This window comes from Mustela putorius, unplaced genomic scaffold (genome assembly GCF_011764305.1).
Source record: "Mustela putorius furo isolate JIRA1106 unplaced genomic scaffold, ASM1176430v1.1 tig00000242_pilon_pilon_pilon, whole genome shotgun sequence".
NCBI lineage: Eukaryota > Metazoa > Chordata > Mammalia > Carnivora > Mustelidae > Mustela > Mustela putorius.
The window spans coordinates 16512343-16532415 of NW_025421325.1; the positions used below are offsets into that span (position 1 = coordinate 16512343).

At 37.5% G+C, this 20073-nt stretch overlaps 1 protein-coding gene across 3 annotated transcripts in view; it reads left to right on the forward strand.

Moving 5' to 3' along the window:
• ELP3 (elongator acetyltransferase complex subunit 3) overlaps window positions 1-20073 on the forward strand; it is a 101458-nt gene that overhangs the window by 37301 nt on the left and 44084 nt on the right. For all 3 annotated transcript variants that reach the window (XM_004775132.3, XM_045078372.1, XM_045078371.1), the window contains 3 exons: window positions 8140-8301; window positions 10972-11098; window positions 18978-19171. In XM_004775132.3, the coding sequence (XP_004775189.1) occupies window positions 8140-8301; window positions 10972-11098; window positions 18978-19171 (483 nt within the window). The remainder of the gene's footprint in view (window positions 1-8139; window positions 8302-10971; window positions 11099-18977; window positions 19172-20073) is intronic.

A 20073-nucleotide genomic window follows, 5' to 3' on the forward strand; every position in this document is an offset into this window, starting at 1 on the left:
ATTCTAATGTTGTTTCATCTTATGGTGTCACTTATCTCTCGAATTCTCCCCTCATGGTCCAGTAGCTGTTTGTCCCTCTTTTGCTCAGCTTCTTTATTCTCTGTCATTTGGTCTTCTATATCACTAATTCTTTCTTCTGCCTCATTTATCCTAGCAGTGAGAGCCTCCATTTTTGATTGCACCTCATTAATAGCTTTTTTGATTTCAACTTGGTTAGATTTTAGTTCTTTTATTTCTCCAGAAAGGGCTTTTAGATCTCTCGAGAAGGTTTCTCTAATATCTTCCATTCCTTTTTCGAGCCCGGCTAGAACCTTGAGAATTGTCATTCTGAACTCTGGATCTGACATATTACCCATGTCTGTATTGATTAGGTCCCTAGCCTTCAGTACTGCCTCTTGTTCTTTTTTTTGTGTTGAATTTTTCCGTCTTGTCATTTTGTCCAGATAAGAGTATATGAAGGAGCAAGTAAAATACTAAAAGGGTGGCAACAACCCCAGGAAAATATGCTTTAACCAAATTAGAAGAGATCCCAAATCGTGAGGGGGTAGAACGGGGATAAAAAGAGGTTCACAAAGGAAGTAAGAAAAAAAAAAGAAAAAAGAAAAAAAAAAGAAAAGAAAAGAATTTTAAAAAAGAAAACAAATAAGAAAAATATAAAAAAGAAAAATATATATATTGGATAAACTAGTTAAAAAACGTTAAAAAAGAAAAAGGTAAAAGTTAAAAAAAAAATTTACCAGAAGGTGAGAAAAAAAAAAAAAACAAAAAATGAAAAAGAAAAAAATCAAATTAACTGCAAGACTAAAAAAAATCACAGGGAAAAAGCCCTGAGTTCCTGCTTTGCTTTCTCCTCCTCTGGAATTCTGCTGCTCTCCTTGGTATTGAAACCGCACTCCTTGGTAGGTGAACTTGGTCTAGGCTGGATTTCTTATTGATCTTCTGGGGGAGGGGCCTGTTGTAGTGATCTCAAATGTCTTTGCCCCAGGCGGAATTGCACCGCCCTTATCAGGGGCTGGGGTGAGTAATCCCCTAGGGTTTGCTTTCAGGAGCTTTTGTTCCCTGAGCTTTCCGTAGAGTTCTGGAGGATGGGGAATACAAATGGCGGCCTCCTGGTCTCCGGCCCAGAGGAGCTGAGAGCCCAGGGCCCCACTCCTCAGTGCGCCCTCAGAGAACAGCGCCCAGTTACTCCCGTCTGCCTGACCTCCGGCCGCGCTCCGAGCTCACCGAGCCTGCGACCGGTTCAAGGTAACACTGAGCTGTGAGCTTACTGTCGGCTGTCTCTGTAGCCGGCTTTCCCGTTCCAATACCCGCAAGCTCTGCGACACTCAAGACACCCCCGATCCTTCTGTGACCCTGCGGGACCTGAGGCCACGCTGACCCCGCGTGGGCTTCGCCCCGGTTTAGCCTCTGGAGCGATGTCCCTCAGCGGAACAGACTTTTAAAAGTCCTGATTTTGTGCGCCGTTTCTCCGCCGCTTGCCGGGAGCCGGCCCCTCCCCCCGGGGTCTATCTTCCCGTCGCTTTGGATTCACTTCTCCGCCGGTCCTACCTTTCAGAAAGTGGTTGTTTTTCTGTTTCCAGAATTGCTGTTCTTCTTCTCTTCCATCTGCCGATGGATTTTCAGGTGTTTGCAATCTTTAGATAAGCTTAGATTACTTTTTTTAAAAATTTTAAACCTACCTTACATTTGTAGGATAAACCCTATTTGATCATAATGTGTTAATCCTTTTTATATATCATCTTGTTAATACTTTGGAAAGGATTTGTATATATATGTTCTTGAACAGGGGTGGTTTGTAATCTCCTTTTTTGTAATTTTTTTGTTAGGTTTCGGTATTAGTGTTATTATGCTGGCCCCATTAAACATGTTAGGAAGTGTGTCCTCCTCTGTTTTCTGAAAGTTCATGTAAAATCAGTGTTTTTTCTTCCTTAAGTGTTTACTAAAACTCACCAGTAGAATGATCCAAGGCTGAAGTTTTCCTTATGGAAGGGTTTTAGATAATTAAGTCAGTTCCTAACTAAGGAAGGGTTTTAGATAATTAAGTCAGTTCCTAACTAAGGATATTCAGATTTTCTGTTTTATCTGTATCCATTTTGGTAAGTTATATTTTTCAGGGAATTTGTCTACTTCATCCAGGTTGTTGAACTTTTTTGGCATTAAGTTGTTCATAATATTCCCTTATGCTTTTAATATCTGTAGGATGTTAGTGATCACCCCTCTTTCAATCCTGATACTGATAATCTGTGTTCTCTCTTTTTTTTCTTGATTTGTCTACTTAGGGGTTTATCAATTTTGTTGTTCCTTTCAAAGAACTGACTTGACTTTATGTCCTCTACTTCATTAATTTTTGTTTTACTTTTTTATTGTTGTCTTCTCCTTTCTTTGGCATGCTTCATGGTTCTTTTTCTATGACTTAGTAAGGTATAGAGGCTTGGCCATTATTATAGACCTTTTTTCTTTTCTGATGTAAGTATTTAAACCTTTAAGTTTTCCTCTAAGCATTGCTTTGGCAGAATCCCATGAACTTTGATATGTGGTATTATAATTATTATTCTCTTAAAGTATTTTTTAAATCCTTTATATTTGGACCCATGGATTATATAGAAATGGGTTGTTTGATTTCCAGATTTCCAAAAACAGAGGTTTTTTTGGTATCTCATTGTTGTCAGTTTCTAATTTAATGCCATTTTGGTCAGAGAGAAGCTATTCTGTATGGGTTCTGTTTTTGTTTTGGGGGGAGATTTTTTTAAAAAGATATTTATTTATTTATTTAAGGGAGAGAGAGAGAGAGAGAGAGAGAGAGGGCATGGTAGGGGCTGAGGAAGAGGAAAGAGAGAATCTGAAGCAGACTCCACAGTGGATGAGGAGCCTCATGTGGGGCTCAGTCTCACGACCCTGAGATCATGACCTGAGCTGAAATTGGGATTTGGATACTTAACTGTGAGCCACCTAGGCACCCCTTCCTAAATAGGAAATTAACCTTCTTAAGAGAAAAAGTCCCTTATATCTAGCATAATGTTTTATGGATAGAGAGTACTAAGTAAGTGTTATTAAATGAACCCAGTGGAAAGAACTGTGCATGAAGAATCAGAAGACTTAGTTTCCACACTTAATTCTGTGATTATCTTACATTATTACGTGATTTAAACCAGTTATGTGTTCTGTGCTTATGTTTACTCATCTATAAAAATGAGGTGGGACTAGATTATCTCTGAAATTACTACTTTCTCCGACATTCTGTAGTTTGAAGATTTCTGTTGGAATGAGAATGTTTATCTAGAAGATGTATTTGGAAGTTACTTTTAATCTGGCAGTCACTTTCTGACAATGACTTTTCTATAATGCATTTATAGTCCTTATATGTAGTCCTTAAAGTAGAATATGAATGCAGTGTTAAAAGAATATGTAATAACTCTTTTTTTTTCTTTTCTATTAATAATGCATTGCAATTGGTTCTTCAGCTGTCTGATAGCATTCTTGTCAGCTGTTGAAAGAATCAAAAACCAAAATGTTATGGGTTGTTTTGTCTATATATATCTTACTGTCTTATACCTTATCAACTAGCATGATAGGGAGCAAAGATCCCTTATTAGTCTCTAAACTTACAAGGTCACCAGGTTAGTTTTTCATTGGTTGTGCTCATTTAAAAATCAGAATTCTCTTTGTTTCTGTTTCCTTGGTTTGTGTCAGGCAGAACTTTGTTTTATAGACCTCATTGACATAACAACCAATGTCCAGGAAGCAAACTTGACCACTGTCTCAAAAGGGGAAAATAAATTGTTACTTTTAAATCATCAAACACCCAACTCAGTCATTTTTAAGTCTAGAATATCACCAGCACAGCATTGTACAGAGCATAAAATTTTATTGAAATATATTTTCCAGATATGACAATAGCAAAAAAAGAATTTGGTCTGTGGTGCTACTCCAGAGAAATTGCATCATGAACCCCTGATGTTATTTGGCGTTTCAAGCAAATTTTTGGCTTTCCAAGAATTTTGTAAATTCTAATTAGCCAAGTTTGGGGTTGTAGATATGGAAGAGAGTTTCACATTATGACTAATCAAAATTAACATTTCTTCTGTGTACCATTTTTATTTACTTTGCCATTTGGTTTGAGCAGGTTGAGGTTCTGTAGGATTTTCAGGAATTTGGGCCTTGAGCTCTAGTAAGATTTCACACAGGAGTAGACTAAGACACATTGACGTTATTAATGACAGAGGTTTTAAAAGTTGTTTTTGTTTTTAAGATTTTATTTATTTCTCAGAGAGAGATACAGCAAGAGAAGGAACATAAGTAGGGGAACTGAGAGAGGGAGAAAGAGGCTTCCCGCTGAGCAGAGAGCCTGATGTGAGACTTGATCCCAGGACCCTGGGATTATGACCTGAGCTGAAGGTGGACACTTAATGACTGAGCCACCCAGGCACCATTGACAGAGGTTTTAAAAGAGGACTGCAACAAACTGATAGCAATGAAAAGCGTTCTTTGATGCTATAATCTTCCTGGAGTGAATCATATAAACAGTTTCCAGAAGACTTTAACATTGGTTTGCTGTCTTCCTTCAGTGTCCCCTTTGTTGGGGCCCTTCAGGCAAGGAGTTAGTAATAATGGATACCACTTTTATAGTTTACTTTTTTCCTTCTATAAATAGAACCAAGAAATAATATGTGTTCATATTTCTGCCCCTTTTAGGTGTTTGTTCTTAAGTGGTTCTTGATTTCATCTGTGTCTTTTTCTTAGAGCTAGATTGTTAAGCATCTCTGGGACAAGAACTAGTGTATTATTTCTTTCTATAGAATCCCTGGTCTAGTTTGAGGCATCCTCTAGGGTTGATTCTTTGCAAGAGGAAAGATAACCAGCAGAATTACCTAGAGGCTGCTGTGGGAAGGTAAAGAAAGACCTGTCTTTAGTTACGCTTGATTATTTATTCATTCTTTGTAGTTGTATTTTTTTATACTGAAGTAGAGTTTTTGATGCTGAAGACTTTAAGCAGTTACCGCCAAACATATTCGAGCCTACTGCCTTCAAGGTGCCTCCTGTCTAGATGCACAGACAAACATCCACCAATAACAAGGCAAACCGTATTCATATTATGGGCAAGGTGGCTCTGGGAATGGTAGCACAAAGTGATGAGAGGTTCTGGGAAGATGTTGTGGGAGGAGAAATATATTTGAGCTATGTTTTGAAGACCAGCTAACATATAGTTTTTGTGTACTTTCAAACTCTGAAGGTATTGTCCCACCCCACTTGCACCCGCCCAACCTTCTTAAAAAAAAGAAAAAGTCAGCATAAGTTATTGGCTTCAATTATAGTTGGCTTTCAGAGCATATTAGCTAGCATCTTTTGTAGTTGGTGCCACTACTGTGGCATACAGAAATGTGTAGGATTCAGTATAGCCCTGCACAGTAGGGTCCAGACTTACTTAAGATGACCCTGTAATGGCATAAAAAGAGCAGTGGAGTCGGAATTAGAAGACCTGGGTATGAGTCCTAACTTGGCCTTTAGAAGTTTATGATCAGGGTTGGAAAATGTGTAGTGCATTTCCTGGGTGCCCAAGAACTTAAGAATTTTGTGGTCCCCAGAAGATATGGGAGTTGAAGTGGGTACTAACAGAGAGGCACCCTATTGGATGGCTACCTAAAATGATATGAGAGTTATGGCAGGCCCTAAAAATTGCCCCGAAGTTGCTTGGACTAGTTGAAAGCTTTCATGCAAATATTTGCATATTAAAGAACAATCATTAATATCTTTACACTGCTGTTCAATGAAGAGGTACATTCAGTGACTGTAGGACTAAATGTAGCATTAACAAAAATCCCAATAAAAATACAGTTATCCTATAGGAAGGATGGCCTTAAACTCTGTTCTTTTAGGAAAATACCCCATTAATTTGTCATTCGGATTAAGAGTTTCTGCTAAATTGCTTTGCAAATGAAAATACAATTCTGAAAAGAAGGTAGTGGTAAAAGCTTTTTGTAAATACAAAATGTTAGCTTTTTAAAACTTACTTTTTAATTTTTCCATTTCTTACCCTGCAAAAGGTAATGACATTTCCCTTAAGAGGAAAGACATTTTTGAAATGGAGTTAAATTATTGTTTGAGAATAAGGCTTGTCTCTCTCCTTATACTATATTCCAATTACTAAGAAAGAGATTTCTTACAGTCCTTGCAGCATGCCTTTCGTGATCTGTGTCTGCATGCCTTTCGTGATCTGGACAAGAGAAAGATTTGCTGGTGATTTTCTCTTTCCTGTGGACAGATTCCCACTTGCACAGTTGCCCATCCTCTAGTTTTTTCCCAGTGATCCAAGGTACTCTTGTGCTGCTGAGCTTTCTTTTAAGAAAAACTGGAAGCTTTGAAACAGTCAGTTAATAGGGAGATATATGGTACAGTTTTAGAATGCCTGATTCTATTATGTTCTTCTTTACTTTCTTAAATACACAAATTTAGAGTTTCTTGCTTTCCTTTCTTTTTAAATCAATCTTCATGTGATTTTTTTTCTCCATAATATGAGTATTTTAATTTTTTAAATATGGTTTTCCCCAAACACAATAATTGATATTTAAGGAAAATTATATTTAACCATGGCATTATATACTTCTTTCTGTTAGTGCAGGTCTTAGTACCCACCTATTTGAGAGGCATGGGACTTTCTGATTTATTTCAAAGATGTATAGTGATTTATATCCTGTCTTAGGCAAGATTTGATAAATATCTGAGCACTTTATCTCTCGTGATTCAGTTTTCAGTAACTGTGGACCACTTATTTACTTTTTACGTCTGTTGCCTCTGGTAATTCCATATAAAACTTTATAGGTAATAAACAGTGCAAAAGAGTTGGAATATCAAGAATGAAAAATTTCAGAATCAGTGTTCCAGTTCAGTGATTAACTTTGTTAATAACTGTTATTAAAATTAAGTCAGCTTTTATTGACAGTTAATGAAGAAGTGAAACTAAAGGAATAGTTTTAAAATTTTGGAAACTTGATTATTTTTATACTTGAAGAAAGGACTTTGAACTTCTTTGAAAGGAAGAAAATCAAATAGGGGGCAGGGTGGGGGAGAAAAGAGGTTTCCCTTACCCTCCCAGGGAATTGAGAAAGTTGTAGAAGGGTGCACCAAGAAGAATCACTGGGTTCTAGGATGTTAGAGAAGCTGAAAAGAGAAATCTGATGTTCCTTGCTGAATTGTCTAAGCAGTGCTATAAAGTGAAGTGAAGAATAAGAATTTAGAAGTCTGATAGACCCAATTTCAAATCCTGACTTGGATATTATGAGCTCTGTGTCCTTAGACATGGTATTCATCTCTTTGAACCTCAGTTTCTTCTGTGAAATGGAGATAAGAAGACATGCTTCATTGAGCTGATGGAGCATTCCATATATGTACAGAGTATCTAACATAGTACTTGGTGCAGTGGCCCCCGGAAATGTTAGGTCCTCTGCTCACATTAGCAGCCCCCTCGGTAGGTCCCTTTTACTTCCCTGGATTCTCAGCCAGCAGTAAAGCCATTAACTCAAACAGCTTGAGTCTGAAGTATTACTCACTACTTTGATACCTAGTGTTAGTGAAAGAGAAGAATGATGCCTAATTTTGTAAATTATTGCTAAGATTAATAGGCTTGGCAGAATGACTTGTGTGTGTATATAGAAGACATTTTATCTAAATTATTCCTATGATCATTATACATACTTCCCTTGCCCTTCTTTTTTTTTTCTTTTATTTAACATGGCATAAAATATGGAGTAGGAAATAAATAAGGCAGATACTTTTCACTTATATGAAAAGTGGTTACTAGAGTTTCCACAGTTGCATTCGCTGTTTCAAGGAGATTATGGTTACTAGCGTCCTGTAGGGGGATAAGAATGATAATGATGGTAGTAACAGTACTGTGTGCTAGTTCAGTCATGTCAGTCCTATGAGGTATGGCTTCTATTAGGCTCATTCTGCACATAATGAAACCGAAGCACAGAGAGGTTAATAACATTTCTGTGCGCATAGTTAAGAAGTAGCAGAGCCAGGATTTGAAGTAGGCCACGCTCTTAACCACTGTCTTACAGGACTAAGCGAAAACAGTCGTTCAAATGGGAGCAAATGTCCTAAAGCTGTGGAAGGTTGCTTACTTTTAGATTTGCTCTGCAGGTATTCTGAAAGAAGCCTCACAAAGTGTATTGGAATTACAATTGAGACCAGACCAGATTACTGCATGAAGCGGCATTTAAGTGACATGTTGACCTATGGCTGCACAAGGCTGGAGATTGGGGTACAGAGTGTCTACGAAGATGTGGCCAGAGATACCAACAGGTAAAATGAAGACAAATGATTTCACACAAGCTTCCTTCTAACTCCCCCTGATTATATCTATATTTATACTCATCCTCTTCTCCTTCCTACCAATATCAGAGAAAGAGGTATAGGTATTCCTTCTTCTCAGAGTCATTCTTCTGTCTCTGCTCTTAATTTCCACCCCCTTTCCATTTTTCTTGTCTTTACTGGCTCTTTTCCAGTAGCTTGTAAATGTGCTCTTTTCTCTTCCTGTTCTTGTCATAAACAGCCTTTTCCATATGGAAAGGGGAAGGCAGGGCTTCAAGGTCAGTCATCTAAAGCAGAAGAGAAGGCCAGGAGCATGGAAACAAAGAGAAGGGTTTGGACAAGAAGGAAATCAGGGTGCTATTTAAAAGATTGGTTTTTGTGACATGGATGCCAATTAATAGAGTAGTGAGAGAAGGGTTGTTGAGCAATGGGTGTAAACTTTGAGAAATTTAGGAAGTTAAGAAAGAATAGAAATAGGGGTTGACAGAGCCATATAAAGTTCTCTTGAAGAACTCTAGAAATAGATCACTGAGTTGAAGAGAAACGTACACATGAAAGATTAGCTGTATAAGGAACTTTATGATTAATTGATAAATTAGAGAAAAACAAAAGATTTCAGGAGTCTGTTAGGCAGCAGAGATCATTGATTGAGGATGTAAAGTCAGGTTTCAGGGAGTTGGTATATGATCAGTTGGACTTTAAAGGCTACTTTACCAGGAGAGGCAGACGTGATTGGGGGTTGTGGTAGGAGAAGGAAGGCAACTAGGAAGTAAAAGGCTTACACTGGTCAGCATCTTAGAAACCACCAGAAGAATGCCAGGCTAAGGAGAGAGGAATCTTTCCTTTAGGTACTAGAGATCTGTTGGATAGTTTTGATCACAGGGAAGAATTACACAGATATCAGGCTTAAGAAAGATTAACATGAATAAAATGTACCCTTGTAGGGTGAGTCTTAAACCGGAAACACTGGTTGGCCTGCTGCAGTGATCACGTGTTGTACCTGTGGAGATGGGAAGAGTCTCTTGAAGGTCAGAGAAGCTTTCTGAAAAGAATGGCATCAGACCTGAGACTTAGAGGAAGAGTATGACTCAGATGGGGAAGAAGAAGATTATTTCAGGCAGAAAGAAACATACAAGCAAATGCCTAACGATGAGAGCACTTGGCAAATTTAGGGGACTTGGAGCAGGTTAGCTTGGTTAAGAGTGTAGAGCACGAGGTAGGATAGTGGTAAGAGGTGAGGCAGAAGAGGTTAGCCGTGGTGGCCAAATAATGAGGAACCTTAGAAGTCAGCCCAGGGAGTTTCGGCTTTAGTCTGAGGACAGGCTGTAAGATAAGTTGTGATAGGAGCATATCTGCATTTTAGATCCCTTTGGAAGGATCACAGTTTGCAGGTGGAGAAGGAAGATCAGTTAAGAGGCTATTGTACTCATTTAAACAAGAAATGATGTCTTAAAAAGAAGCAAATGACAGTGTTTGGTGAGTAGATGGACATGGGGGTAGGAGAGAATGGGAAGTAGAGGAGTCGTGGAGGGAAGGTGAGTTTCATTGTTGGATGTACTCAATTCTAGATACTTGTAGAACAACAATTTGAGGGTTTGCTTTAGAGCAGAGCTGTCCAGAACCTTGTACAGTGATTGAAGTAGTCTACATCTGCATTGTCCAATATGATAGTGCAACTGAGGAACTGAATTGTTCATTTTAATTAATTGAAGTATAAACTGAGTAACTACATGTGCCTAGGGATCGTGGTGTTGTACAGTAGAACTTTCGAGTACTGGATATTTGGATGGAGTATCAGGAGAGAGGCCTCACCTAGTCATATATATCGGGAAGTGGTTAGCAAAAAGAGATTGGAAATGGATTAATGGAAATGCATGGTAATATCCAGAGTGGGATGAAGTCCATGTTTCTAGGAATATTTTGTGTGTGGTTTTTGTTGTTTATTCATTTATTTGTGGTGGTGGTGAATGGGAATGTCCTGGAGGTAAAAGGATTGGCATAGGGCTTTGGTTTACAGTAGCCCCAAACTGTTATTAGGGCTTGCTTCCTATTAGATGTGGTGCTAGAATGTTAAAATGATTTACCCAGCTGGCCCCAGATGATTCTGCCTTGTCAGTAAATCATTCACTCTTCTCACTTTTTAAAAGACATTGGAGACCACCAGAATGAAATCTATTTTGTATGTAGGTGACATTCTTCATCTCCCTCTCTCTCCAAATAATTTCAGAAAAATTTTAAAGGAAAGAGCATAATAAGAGGCTGCTTCTGCATGGTTTTGAGCTCATTATTTTTGTTTTTAACTTAAATATTTATATTAGTAAGCTTACTCCAGCTGATGATGCTAAACCAAATAATTTTTTTTATAGTCCAAATAATTTTTGTGTGCATTAACTCTGGTTAACCCATTCATTTACTGTCACAGCCGTGAGTTAGGTACCTGGGGAATTTCTGAGAAATATCTCAGAAGTGAACTGATTTATTTCCAGGCCTTTTCACAGCCAGAAATATAAAAATGATTTTCTGAGATTCTTATTCCCCAGCCATATTATTCTTCATTATAAAACTACCATTACATGTCTCCAAGATTGTTTTCCCTCTGTTCCTTGTGTTAACCTTCTTGCCCATTTATTTGTATAACAGGAGTGAATTTTCTTTCCTCAGGGGCCACACTGTGAAGGCAGTGTGTGAGTCATTTCACCTGGCCAAGGATTCTGGTTTCAAAGTTGTGGCTCATATGATGCCTGATCTGCCAAATGTGGGACTAGAGAGAGACATCGAACAGTTTATAGTAAGTGTTGCCTTAAAAAGGCTAATTTCAAGTGCCTCTGCATGTTGCTCTATCTATCCTCTCTGTTCTTTTTGATTATTTACTGCTAATTTCCCCCTCATTATTTAAGCAATATGTCCTCATTATAGAATAGTAGAAACACTATAGTGAAAGAAAAGTCATTCACAGCCCCAACACCAAATAAAACCCTAACATTTTAATATGTTTCCTTCTAGGAATTTTTTTTATGCTTAGGCTATTTGGAGGGTTGAGGTGGTTTAAACATATACACACAGAGAGACACACATGCTTACATATATATGATAAGTAATTTTAATGGCCTTTTCACTTAATGTTATGCAAGCATTTATCTGTTATGTAGCCGGTCTCTGTTAAAATGTTAACGTATTTAAATTTGTACTTAATTTCCATGGAATAAATATTCCATACTTTGCTTAATTCCTTCCAAATTTTTTTAAATTGAAGGTATTGCCAGTTGTTAATATTGTAAATGGCACTGCAGGTGAACAGTTTTATGCCTATAACTTTTTATAGTTCTTAGGATTATTTCTTTAGGATAAATTCCATGCGGTAGAATTATCAGGTAAAGGTATAAACACTTCAAGAATCCCACCATATTACTTAGTTGCTTTTCAGAGGTTATAACAATTTACAGTCATTTTAGCAGCGTTATCTTTTTCCCCAAATAATTCTCTCCTATTTATGCATTTGCACACACACAGATACAGTGTTTCTCTCTTTGCTGACTTGGTGGATTAAAGTGCCATTTCAATTTGTATTTTGTAATTACGGTAATACATTTTTCAGTTTTGCATGTAATAATAATTCTTTCATCTTTTTGGAATAGTATGTTTTTGTTCTCTGACCAATTACTCTGTTGGATATAAACATTTTTTATGTTAATTTAGATGAACTTTCTAGGTAAGGACATTCTGGATTCATTTGGGTTTTTTGTTTTTTAAAGATTTTATTCATCAGAGAGAGCAAGCAAATGCATGAGCAGGGGGGAGAGGCAGGGGAGAGGCAGCAGCAGATTCCCTGCTGAGCCCGGAGGCTGATGTGGGGCTTGACCCCAGAACTCTAAAATCATGGCCTAAGCCAAGAGCAGAAGTTTAACCAACCGAGGCACATAGGCGTCCCTCATTGATTTTTTTTTTTTTTAAATAGTTGTTACAAATACTTTTGCCCACTCTATCTTGGGCTTTTCATTTTTGTATCTGTTGTTAGATCCATCCTTTATGATTTCTTCAAATGCTTCTGAACTGAGAGCTGCTTTTCTCTTCCAGGATTTCATTAAATAGTGAAAGAAAATACTTGGTTTTTTTCTAGGTTTCCTGTTCTTTAAATTTGAATACCTACTCTGGGTTGGTTGGTTTTGGGTTTTGTTATTTGTTTTTTTGTTTTGGGTTTGTTTTTTTTTTTAAGATTTTATTTATTTATTTGACAGACAGAGATCACAAGTAGGCAGAGAGGCAGGCAGAGAGAGAGGGGGAAGCAGGCTCCCTGCTGAACAGAGAGACCACTGCGGGGCTTCCATCCCAGAACCCTGGGATCATGACCTGAGCTGAAGGCAGAGGCTCTAACCCACTGAGCCACCCAGGCGCCCCTATTTTGGGAGTGTTTTTTGTTACTCTATCACATGTTTGCTTGATCTGTGTTCCTGTTGTCTTAGGAAATGAGATTGATCAGAACTCTTTTTTTTTTTCTCCTTCAAATTCTTAGCTAGAGAAAGTGCCTTTGGGATATTCTTTTAGAGAAGAGAGTGAAAGTATTTATAAAATTATTTCATTCACAGAAATACTTAATTTTTCTATTTAGAAAAATGGAATTCACCTGGCCTCATTTGGAACATAGTTAATAATTCATTCTTTGCTTACCAAAAGTTTATCTTTACAATTTTTAGGCCAGTGAATTACAACTGAAGGCCTGTTTATAATATAGTACTAATTCATAAATGTCCCTATTACTAATTCCCCTGTGTTAGCTGTGTAGATTTTGAGTCTAATGGCCTCTCCTCAGTAGTTAATAGCGAGGTATCTAGACTCGAAGCCTTAAAGTCCCCTGAAACACTTTTCTTTAACACAGCTCCTAGGTGTACCAGTAATCAGAATTCATTACTTTAGGTATCCTTAGAAGAAAATACGGCACGTTTCAAATAATACCAAATAGCTGAGTCTTACTATTCATTTTCCTTAGTATCCTCAGAATAAAGAACAGTTCAGTGATAATATTGCAAAGACAATTCTTCACGTTAACAGATCTTGTTTGTAATCTTTTCAGAAAAACTCAAAAGGGAATATGAATGGACTGTATGCCTCTTCTGACTGCATCCCAACAAATAAATGAGTGACAAAATAGAGCTAACATTTCTCTCTTGAGCAAAATTAAATTGCCCTAAAATAAAGAATTTCTACAAATCAGTAAGAAAAAAGCAGACAGCCCAGTAGGAGAATGGGCAAAAATACTTGAACAAACACTTCACAAATAGGATATTCAAACAGCCAATAAACGTACTTAAAAGTTCTCAAAGTCATTAATCTTCAAAGAAATGAAATTTAAAACTATGATGCATTCCTACTATATACTCACCAGAAAAGCTAAGAATAGCTAAAATGAAAAAAGACAAAACCAGGTGTTGATAAGAGGATTGAGCAACTGGAATTCTTCATTTCCTGCTAGTACATTGGTACATCATGTTGGACATTATCTACTAAGGGTGAATATATATGCATACCCCAAGACCCAGCAATTGTACTGCTAAGGGCGAATATATATGCATACCCCAAGACCCAGCAATTATACTCCTAGATGTCTACTCAACAGAAATACCTACACATATTTACCAAAAGTCACAGTCACAAGTTATTGTTGGTAATATCAGAGCGGCAACAAGTGTCCATCAACAATAGAATGCATAAGTAAATTGTGATGTAGTCATACAGTGAAATATTATGAAAAATAATAAATTAATTACAACCTCATGAAACAACATGGCTGATTTTTTTCAACATAAAATTGAGCAAAGGAAACCAGATCCAAAAGACTACCTAATATACAATTCTGTTAATACGAAGTCCAAAAACTTTGGGTGGAATTGTAACTGGAAACACGCATGAGGTGGACTTCTAAGATTTTGATATTCTTTTTCTTAATTTGAACGTCCGGGTGCTGGTTATGAGATATGTAAAAATCTTTCAAGATACACACTTAGAGTTTGTGTACTTTTTTCTATCTAAGATACACTCCGGTAAAAGTTTGCACAAAAACTTCTTAAACTAATTTTTTTTTTAGGAAATATTGTTGGGCCCATTTGGAATTCACAAGCTTTCCTGAATTAGTAGGACTAGCAGAGGAAGAGGGAGCAGACTCCCCACTGAGCAGGGAACCCCATGGACGGCCCAATCCCAGGACACTGAGAACATGACCTGCGCCAAAGGCAGATTCTGACCCGACAGAGCCACCCAGGCACCCCTGTTTTATACTTCAAAAACTTTTTTCCCTACTTTATTTTACTGTTCCACCATTAGCAACCCACAGGTATTTTTTCCTTAATTAATGTGTTTTGTTCCGCCGGAAGGGTTGCTAAATCGGGAGACTGCTTGTATAATTACAGAAGTGTAGCAAATGTTACCTTTATAGAGGACGTGATAGCCTTGCCTGGCATAGATCCATAAATCTACTACCTAGCCTGCTGAGGTATCACAGCTATATCTTGGGTTATATGCCTGCAGTGAGCTACTTATAAATTGGCTTAGATCTCATGCTTTGTTGTTTAGGTCAGCTCTGGGTCACTACTCTTAGTATCTGTTTACGCATCTGTTCATGACACATTCACACTCTTACCTAGTGGTAGGTGCAGAGCTTGTAGCTGTGCATGATAAATAGCATTTGCTTCTATTTTCCAGGAACTCAGAAATGAAGTTTTCTTTTTTTTTTTTATAAAGCTAGAAGTCCTTGTTGTGGTGGAAATTCAGGAATTTATCCTAAAAGCATTAGCTTTGCCCTTTCCACCTATCCTCAGATAGAACTTATTTATTACTCAAAGTAACCTTTATCTGTTTTGGTGTTTTATTCCTTTAATAATTAGACTGCTCTTGAATATCCAATCTTAAGATTGCTGAAAATGCTTGAAGAATATGTTTCTCTTCCAAATCTGTCAGTTAGCGGAAGTCTTTCAAAGTCCATTAACATCTGACACAAGTTCTTTTTTTTTCCCCACTGAGCCAATCTGATTGAATTACTATGTGGCAGGGATGGCTAGTGGTATTTGTTGTTACTTGGTTTTTAATATAAAGGCTTGTTACTGAAGATAGTGGCATAGGATACAAGTCACTGTAGCATTTCTGTCAGGAAAGACCACCTGATGTAGTCTCTTCAGGTAAGGAAGTGGGCCTGATGAGTTTAAGTAACCAGTCAAGTCAGTGGTGAGTCTTGTGGACGTCTTATCTTCCAACTCCAAACTGGCAGTTCTCTGTGCCTGGTTCATAACTGTCCTCTTGGAGGTCTTCTCTTCACCAATCTCCTGGATTGGATTCTTTGTTTTCTGGATTCCAAGTTAACCCTTTTTATTTGTTTATTCCTTGACTTTACTAAAGCACATTTTCTACCAGGTTCCTTAGGAAAGGTTCCTCATAGAAAGTAAGCCTTTGGTGTACTCAAAAAATGGCTCTATGCAACCTTCGCACTTACAGACTTGTGTAAAGACTTTTTTTTAAGGCATTGCACCATTGCCTTGTAGCTTTTAGCATTGTTGTTAAGGAGCATAATGTGTTTTTATTCCTAATCCTGTATTCCTTATTCTTTAATCCTGTGATCTATGTAACCTGGGTGTTTTGTTTTGTTAACTCTGTTTAAGAAATTGTCTTTATCCCATGTATTGTGAAATTTCACAGTGCTGTATCTTGGCAAGAGTTTTTTTTAACTAATTGTACTAGATTTTTGAAGAATCTGTCATCTGGGAAATTTCCTTGTACAACTGGTTAATTTTCCCCTTTCATTTTCTATGTTCTCTTTTTTAAACTCCTCTTAGGCAAATGTTGGATCTCCCATATTCATCAAATATTTTTTACCTATTTTTTCCTATTTTTACCTATTTTTTCCTTTTTTTTCTACTTTCTTCTACTCTTATATTTATCTTTCAACTTTTCAGTTAGATGTTTTTATTTTTGTTATAGCTTGCTTTGATTTTCAGGAGTTCTTTCTTACCTTCTGGTTGTGTGATTTTTCCCTACCATCCTGTTCTTGTATAATGGATGTAATAGATCTTCTCTCTCTGAGGGAATTACAGGGTTTGTTTTTTAAGTTTTATTTTCCTTTATACAATGCATCTTTCCTCCACATTCCTTTTTTTTTTTCTTCTTTTTGTTTTGTTTTGCCCTTTATTTTCTAGGCTTCCTCCAAATTTCTGGTGATCCTTAGCCAGATGGTCATACTTTAAAAGTAGGTGACCAGGGGGACCTGGGTAGCTTAGTCTGTTAAGCATCCAACTCTTAATTTCACCTCTGGGTTGTGAGATTGAGCCCCATGTCAGGCTCCTTGCTGGGCGTGGAGCCTGCTTAAGATTCTCTCTCTCCCTCTCCCTCTGCTCCATTACCCTCTTTTTCCCCTCTCTTAGAAAAAATAAATAAAATTAAAATTAAAAAAGTAAGGGACTGAAAGACTGCAAGTTCTGGGTGGCTAGCTACTGGTATACCTCATTGAAAGATAATCATGTAATAAGCTTTCCTTTTCTTGTTTTAAGGTTTTATTTTGTTTATATTTTTTAAGATTTTTATTTTTCAGTAATCTACACCAACATGGGCCTCGAACTCACAACCCCAAAATCAAGAGTCACATGCTCTACTGACTGAGCCAGCCATCCATGCCCCAGCTCTCCTTTTCTTTAGGGGATTCTCAAATGTCAGTATCTTGAACTCTTATTTAGGGCTGTTTGCTGAATCCAGAGATGAACTCTCCAACTTCCTGCTTGGAAGTGGCTGGTATGAGTAGATCACAAAATTGACTGCTGGCATCCAGGAAGCAAGGCAGGGAATTCACCAATGTGCTGGCTTTCACTTAATCTCTCTGTTTTCAGCCTTTATCCTCACCTAGGCCTTCCTTTGTACCTGGAATCACAGCATTCAGGAGTTTCTCCAGGAACAAATGGGCAGGGCAGAACAAGTGCCTTGTAGGCAGGGCAAAAGAATAAGGGATAAATCCCTCCATCTTCAGACTTTGATCCCATGATTTCTTCCGTCCTGCCTGGTTAATGGTACATTTGACCCATGAGCCTTTCTGGGACTCTAATGTGACTGAGCTGGACCTTCATTGGTATTCACTTTTGCAGATACTTTGCTTATAGCTCTATTTACCTGCAAAGTCATTTGCCAATCTTCATTCATCTTCTGTCTTTCAAAAATTTATTACTATCACTGGTCCTGTACTCAAACCCCCAATCCGCATCTCCTCTGATGTTCTTTTTGTTCTTCTGGGTTTATACTTTTATAAAAGTTCATCTCTTATTATTACTATGATTTTGGAGGGAAAGGAAGGAAGCACATGTTTTAATTCTTGCTTAACCAGAAGTCCAGAACCAATTTCATCTATCATCATTCTTATTAGCCCATCTATCTTCTAAATTTATCATAGAAGCACTTGAACTACTTCTCTGAAATCCTGTATTCCAACATGCATTCAAACTAGGTATAGAATGACTTGCATGCATGTTCTTTTGGGTGGCTATAGACTACTTATAAAGGCTTAATGAATTGTTAATATATAAATGGTACACAGAAAATTACATGCAATTACAGAAGAATATCTCTAAAACCAAATGATGCACAAAGAATACAGCACTTAAGAATATGACAAAAATTAGTGAGAGAGATTGAAAAATTAGTGAGAGAGAGTTACATTTCTTTGAAAAGCAAGTTAAGCAGTGGAAAGCTCTGCAAGAATAATGTAGCACGAGATAAAAAGCATTGTTATAGTCACAAGATACAGTACAGCTAGCTCTATAGATACCAATGCCGGGGTGGAGTGAGAGGAAACTGAGTCCACCTTCATTCCTCTATTACACAGTGTGCTAAATTAAGAGCAAATGAGCAGTGCAAAGTCATGGAAAGGATAATGCCTGGTGTCTCCATGCTTTATCCCAAATAAAGCCAGCTGGGATGATAGAGTACAGGAAATGACTGTGTCAAAGTAGATAAATTAGATGTATTTCTCAGTGTCTAGATAACAAATAGTGTGTATCCCAGGTTAGGAATGGTGCCAGCTGGCCTGAAGACAAAATAGGCATATCCAGGGACTGGCATACTCTTCCTGCTAAGGGCTGTATAGTAAACATTTTAGGTTTTGTAGGCAAGTGATGATCTCTGTCACGACTTTTTTAGAAGTTTAAACTAAGTATATTCTATATGAAAGTAGGATGCAGTCTAGAGGCAGGCATCGAATAAATTACCAGTGTGATATTAAGAAAGCAGTATTATAGAATTCAATATGAATTTTTTTTTAAGTGAGGCAACTTGTATTTGAAGGTCAGGAAGGCCTCTCTGAAGAATTGGCATTCATGCCGAGACCTAGAGATTAGCTAGATGAAGTAAAATTGATGTACTTTCCAGACAGAGGAAATTGCCTTTGCAAAAGGCAGAAAGGCAAGGTCTACTGGATTAAACAGGGGCTTTGTAAACCAGCACACACACATTTTGTTCCAGGGAGATTGTAAGAACAATGAGTTGCTGTTTTATCTGCATCCCCTCCCTTGAAGGAAAGGAAAGGCAGTCTAAGGACTTGGTAGGTATGTGCAAGAAGCTGGCCCAGGACTGAAACTTGACCATGGAAAACTTCATCAATCTCTGCATAACTGATGGAGTGGTAATTTTCTCTTCTCCATTCACAGGAATTTTTTGAGAACCCTGCTTTTCGTCCTGATGGTTTGAAACTCTACCCTACCCTGGTGATTCGTGGAACTGGGCTTTATGAGCTCTGGAAATCAGGAAGATATAAGAGTTATTCTCCTAGCGACCTGATTGAATTGGTGGCTCGGATCCTTGCCCTCGTGCCTCCATGGACTCGAGTGTACCGAGTGCAGAGGTAGTGTGTTACCTTTTATGCTGGAAATAATAATCAATAATAAAAATGAGTCTATTTAATTTCTAATGAGAACAGTCCAAATTAATATTGAGGAGTTTGAATCTTTTTTTTTTTTTTTTTAATTAGAAATGAGACCTGGAATTCTGTCTATACATAGAGATGGAAATGAAAGGACAGCATGTCCAAGCCACTTTGCCAGTATCTTATTTATTCATGTATTCATCTCTCCATTGATTCACGTGCCAGGTAGATGAAATTACGATGGTACATATGCATGATGTTGGTTCCAGAATTTCCTTTTCCAGGCCTACTTCAGTCTGGATACAGTAGTGAGTACAGAGGAAGGAAGTGTAGGCATATATCTGTTATCCCTGTTGTAGAGCCTCTAAAGGAAAAAAGAAAGAGTAGTAATAACCATTCTTCACAGATATTAATGTAAATGTGGAGAAAGAGTGAACTATTTATTCCTGATGACATGAAGGAAATCATTTCAACTGCTTTTTTCCTAGAGGAGAGAAAAACTAAGATGTCATTTGCATTCATGACCTTTACTTATTTATTTATTTTATAAGAAACATAACACTGAAGAAAAATTTTAGGAGCCATAAAGTTACAGATCTACCTACAATCCTGACAGAGCCATGCCTGTATTTGCTGGTGAGGAAGGCACATTTCCACCACCTTGCCAAAAGCTGCCTAGATTCTAGTACAAACAAAAGGGGGAAAGGTGACTAGTGAATGTGTGTACAATCAGTTGCTGTGACTATTAACTCCACTGAGCATAAAAATTGTGTTCCTAATAATATAAAACAGTGAGTACTGAAAATAAGCAGAATGACCAACTAAAGGACAATTATCAAGAATATAAAGTAATGGATTTGCTTAAAAGTTGAAGGATATTT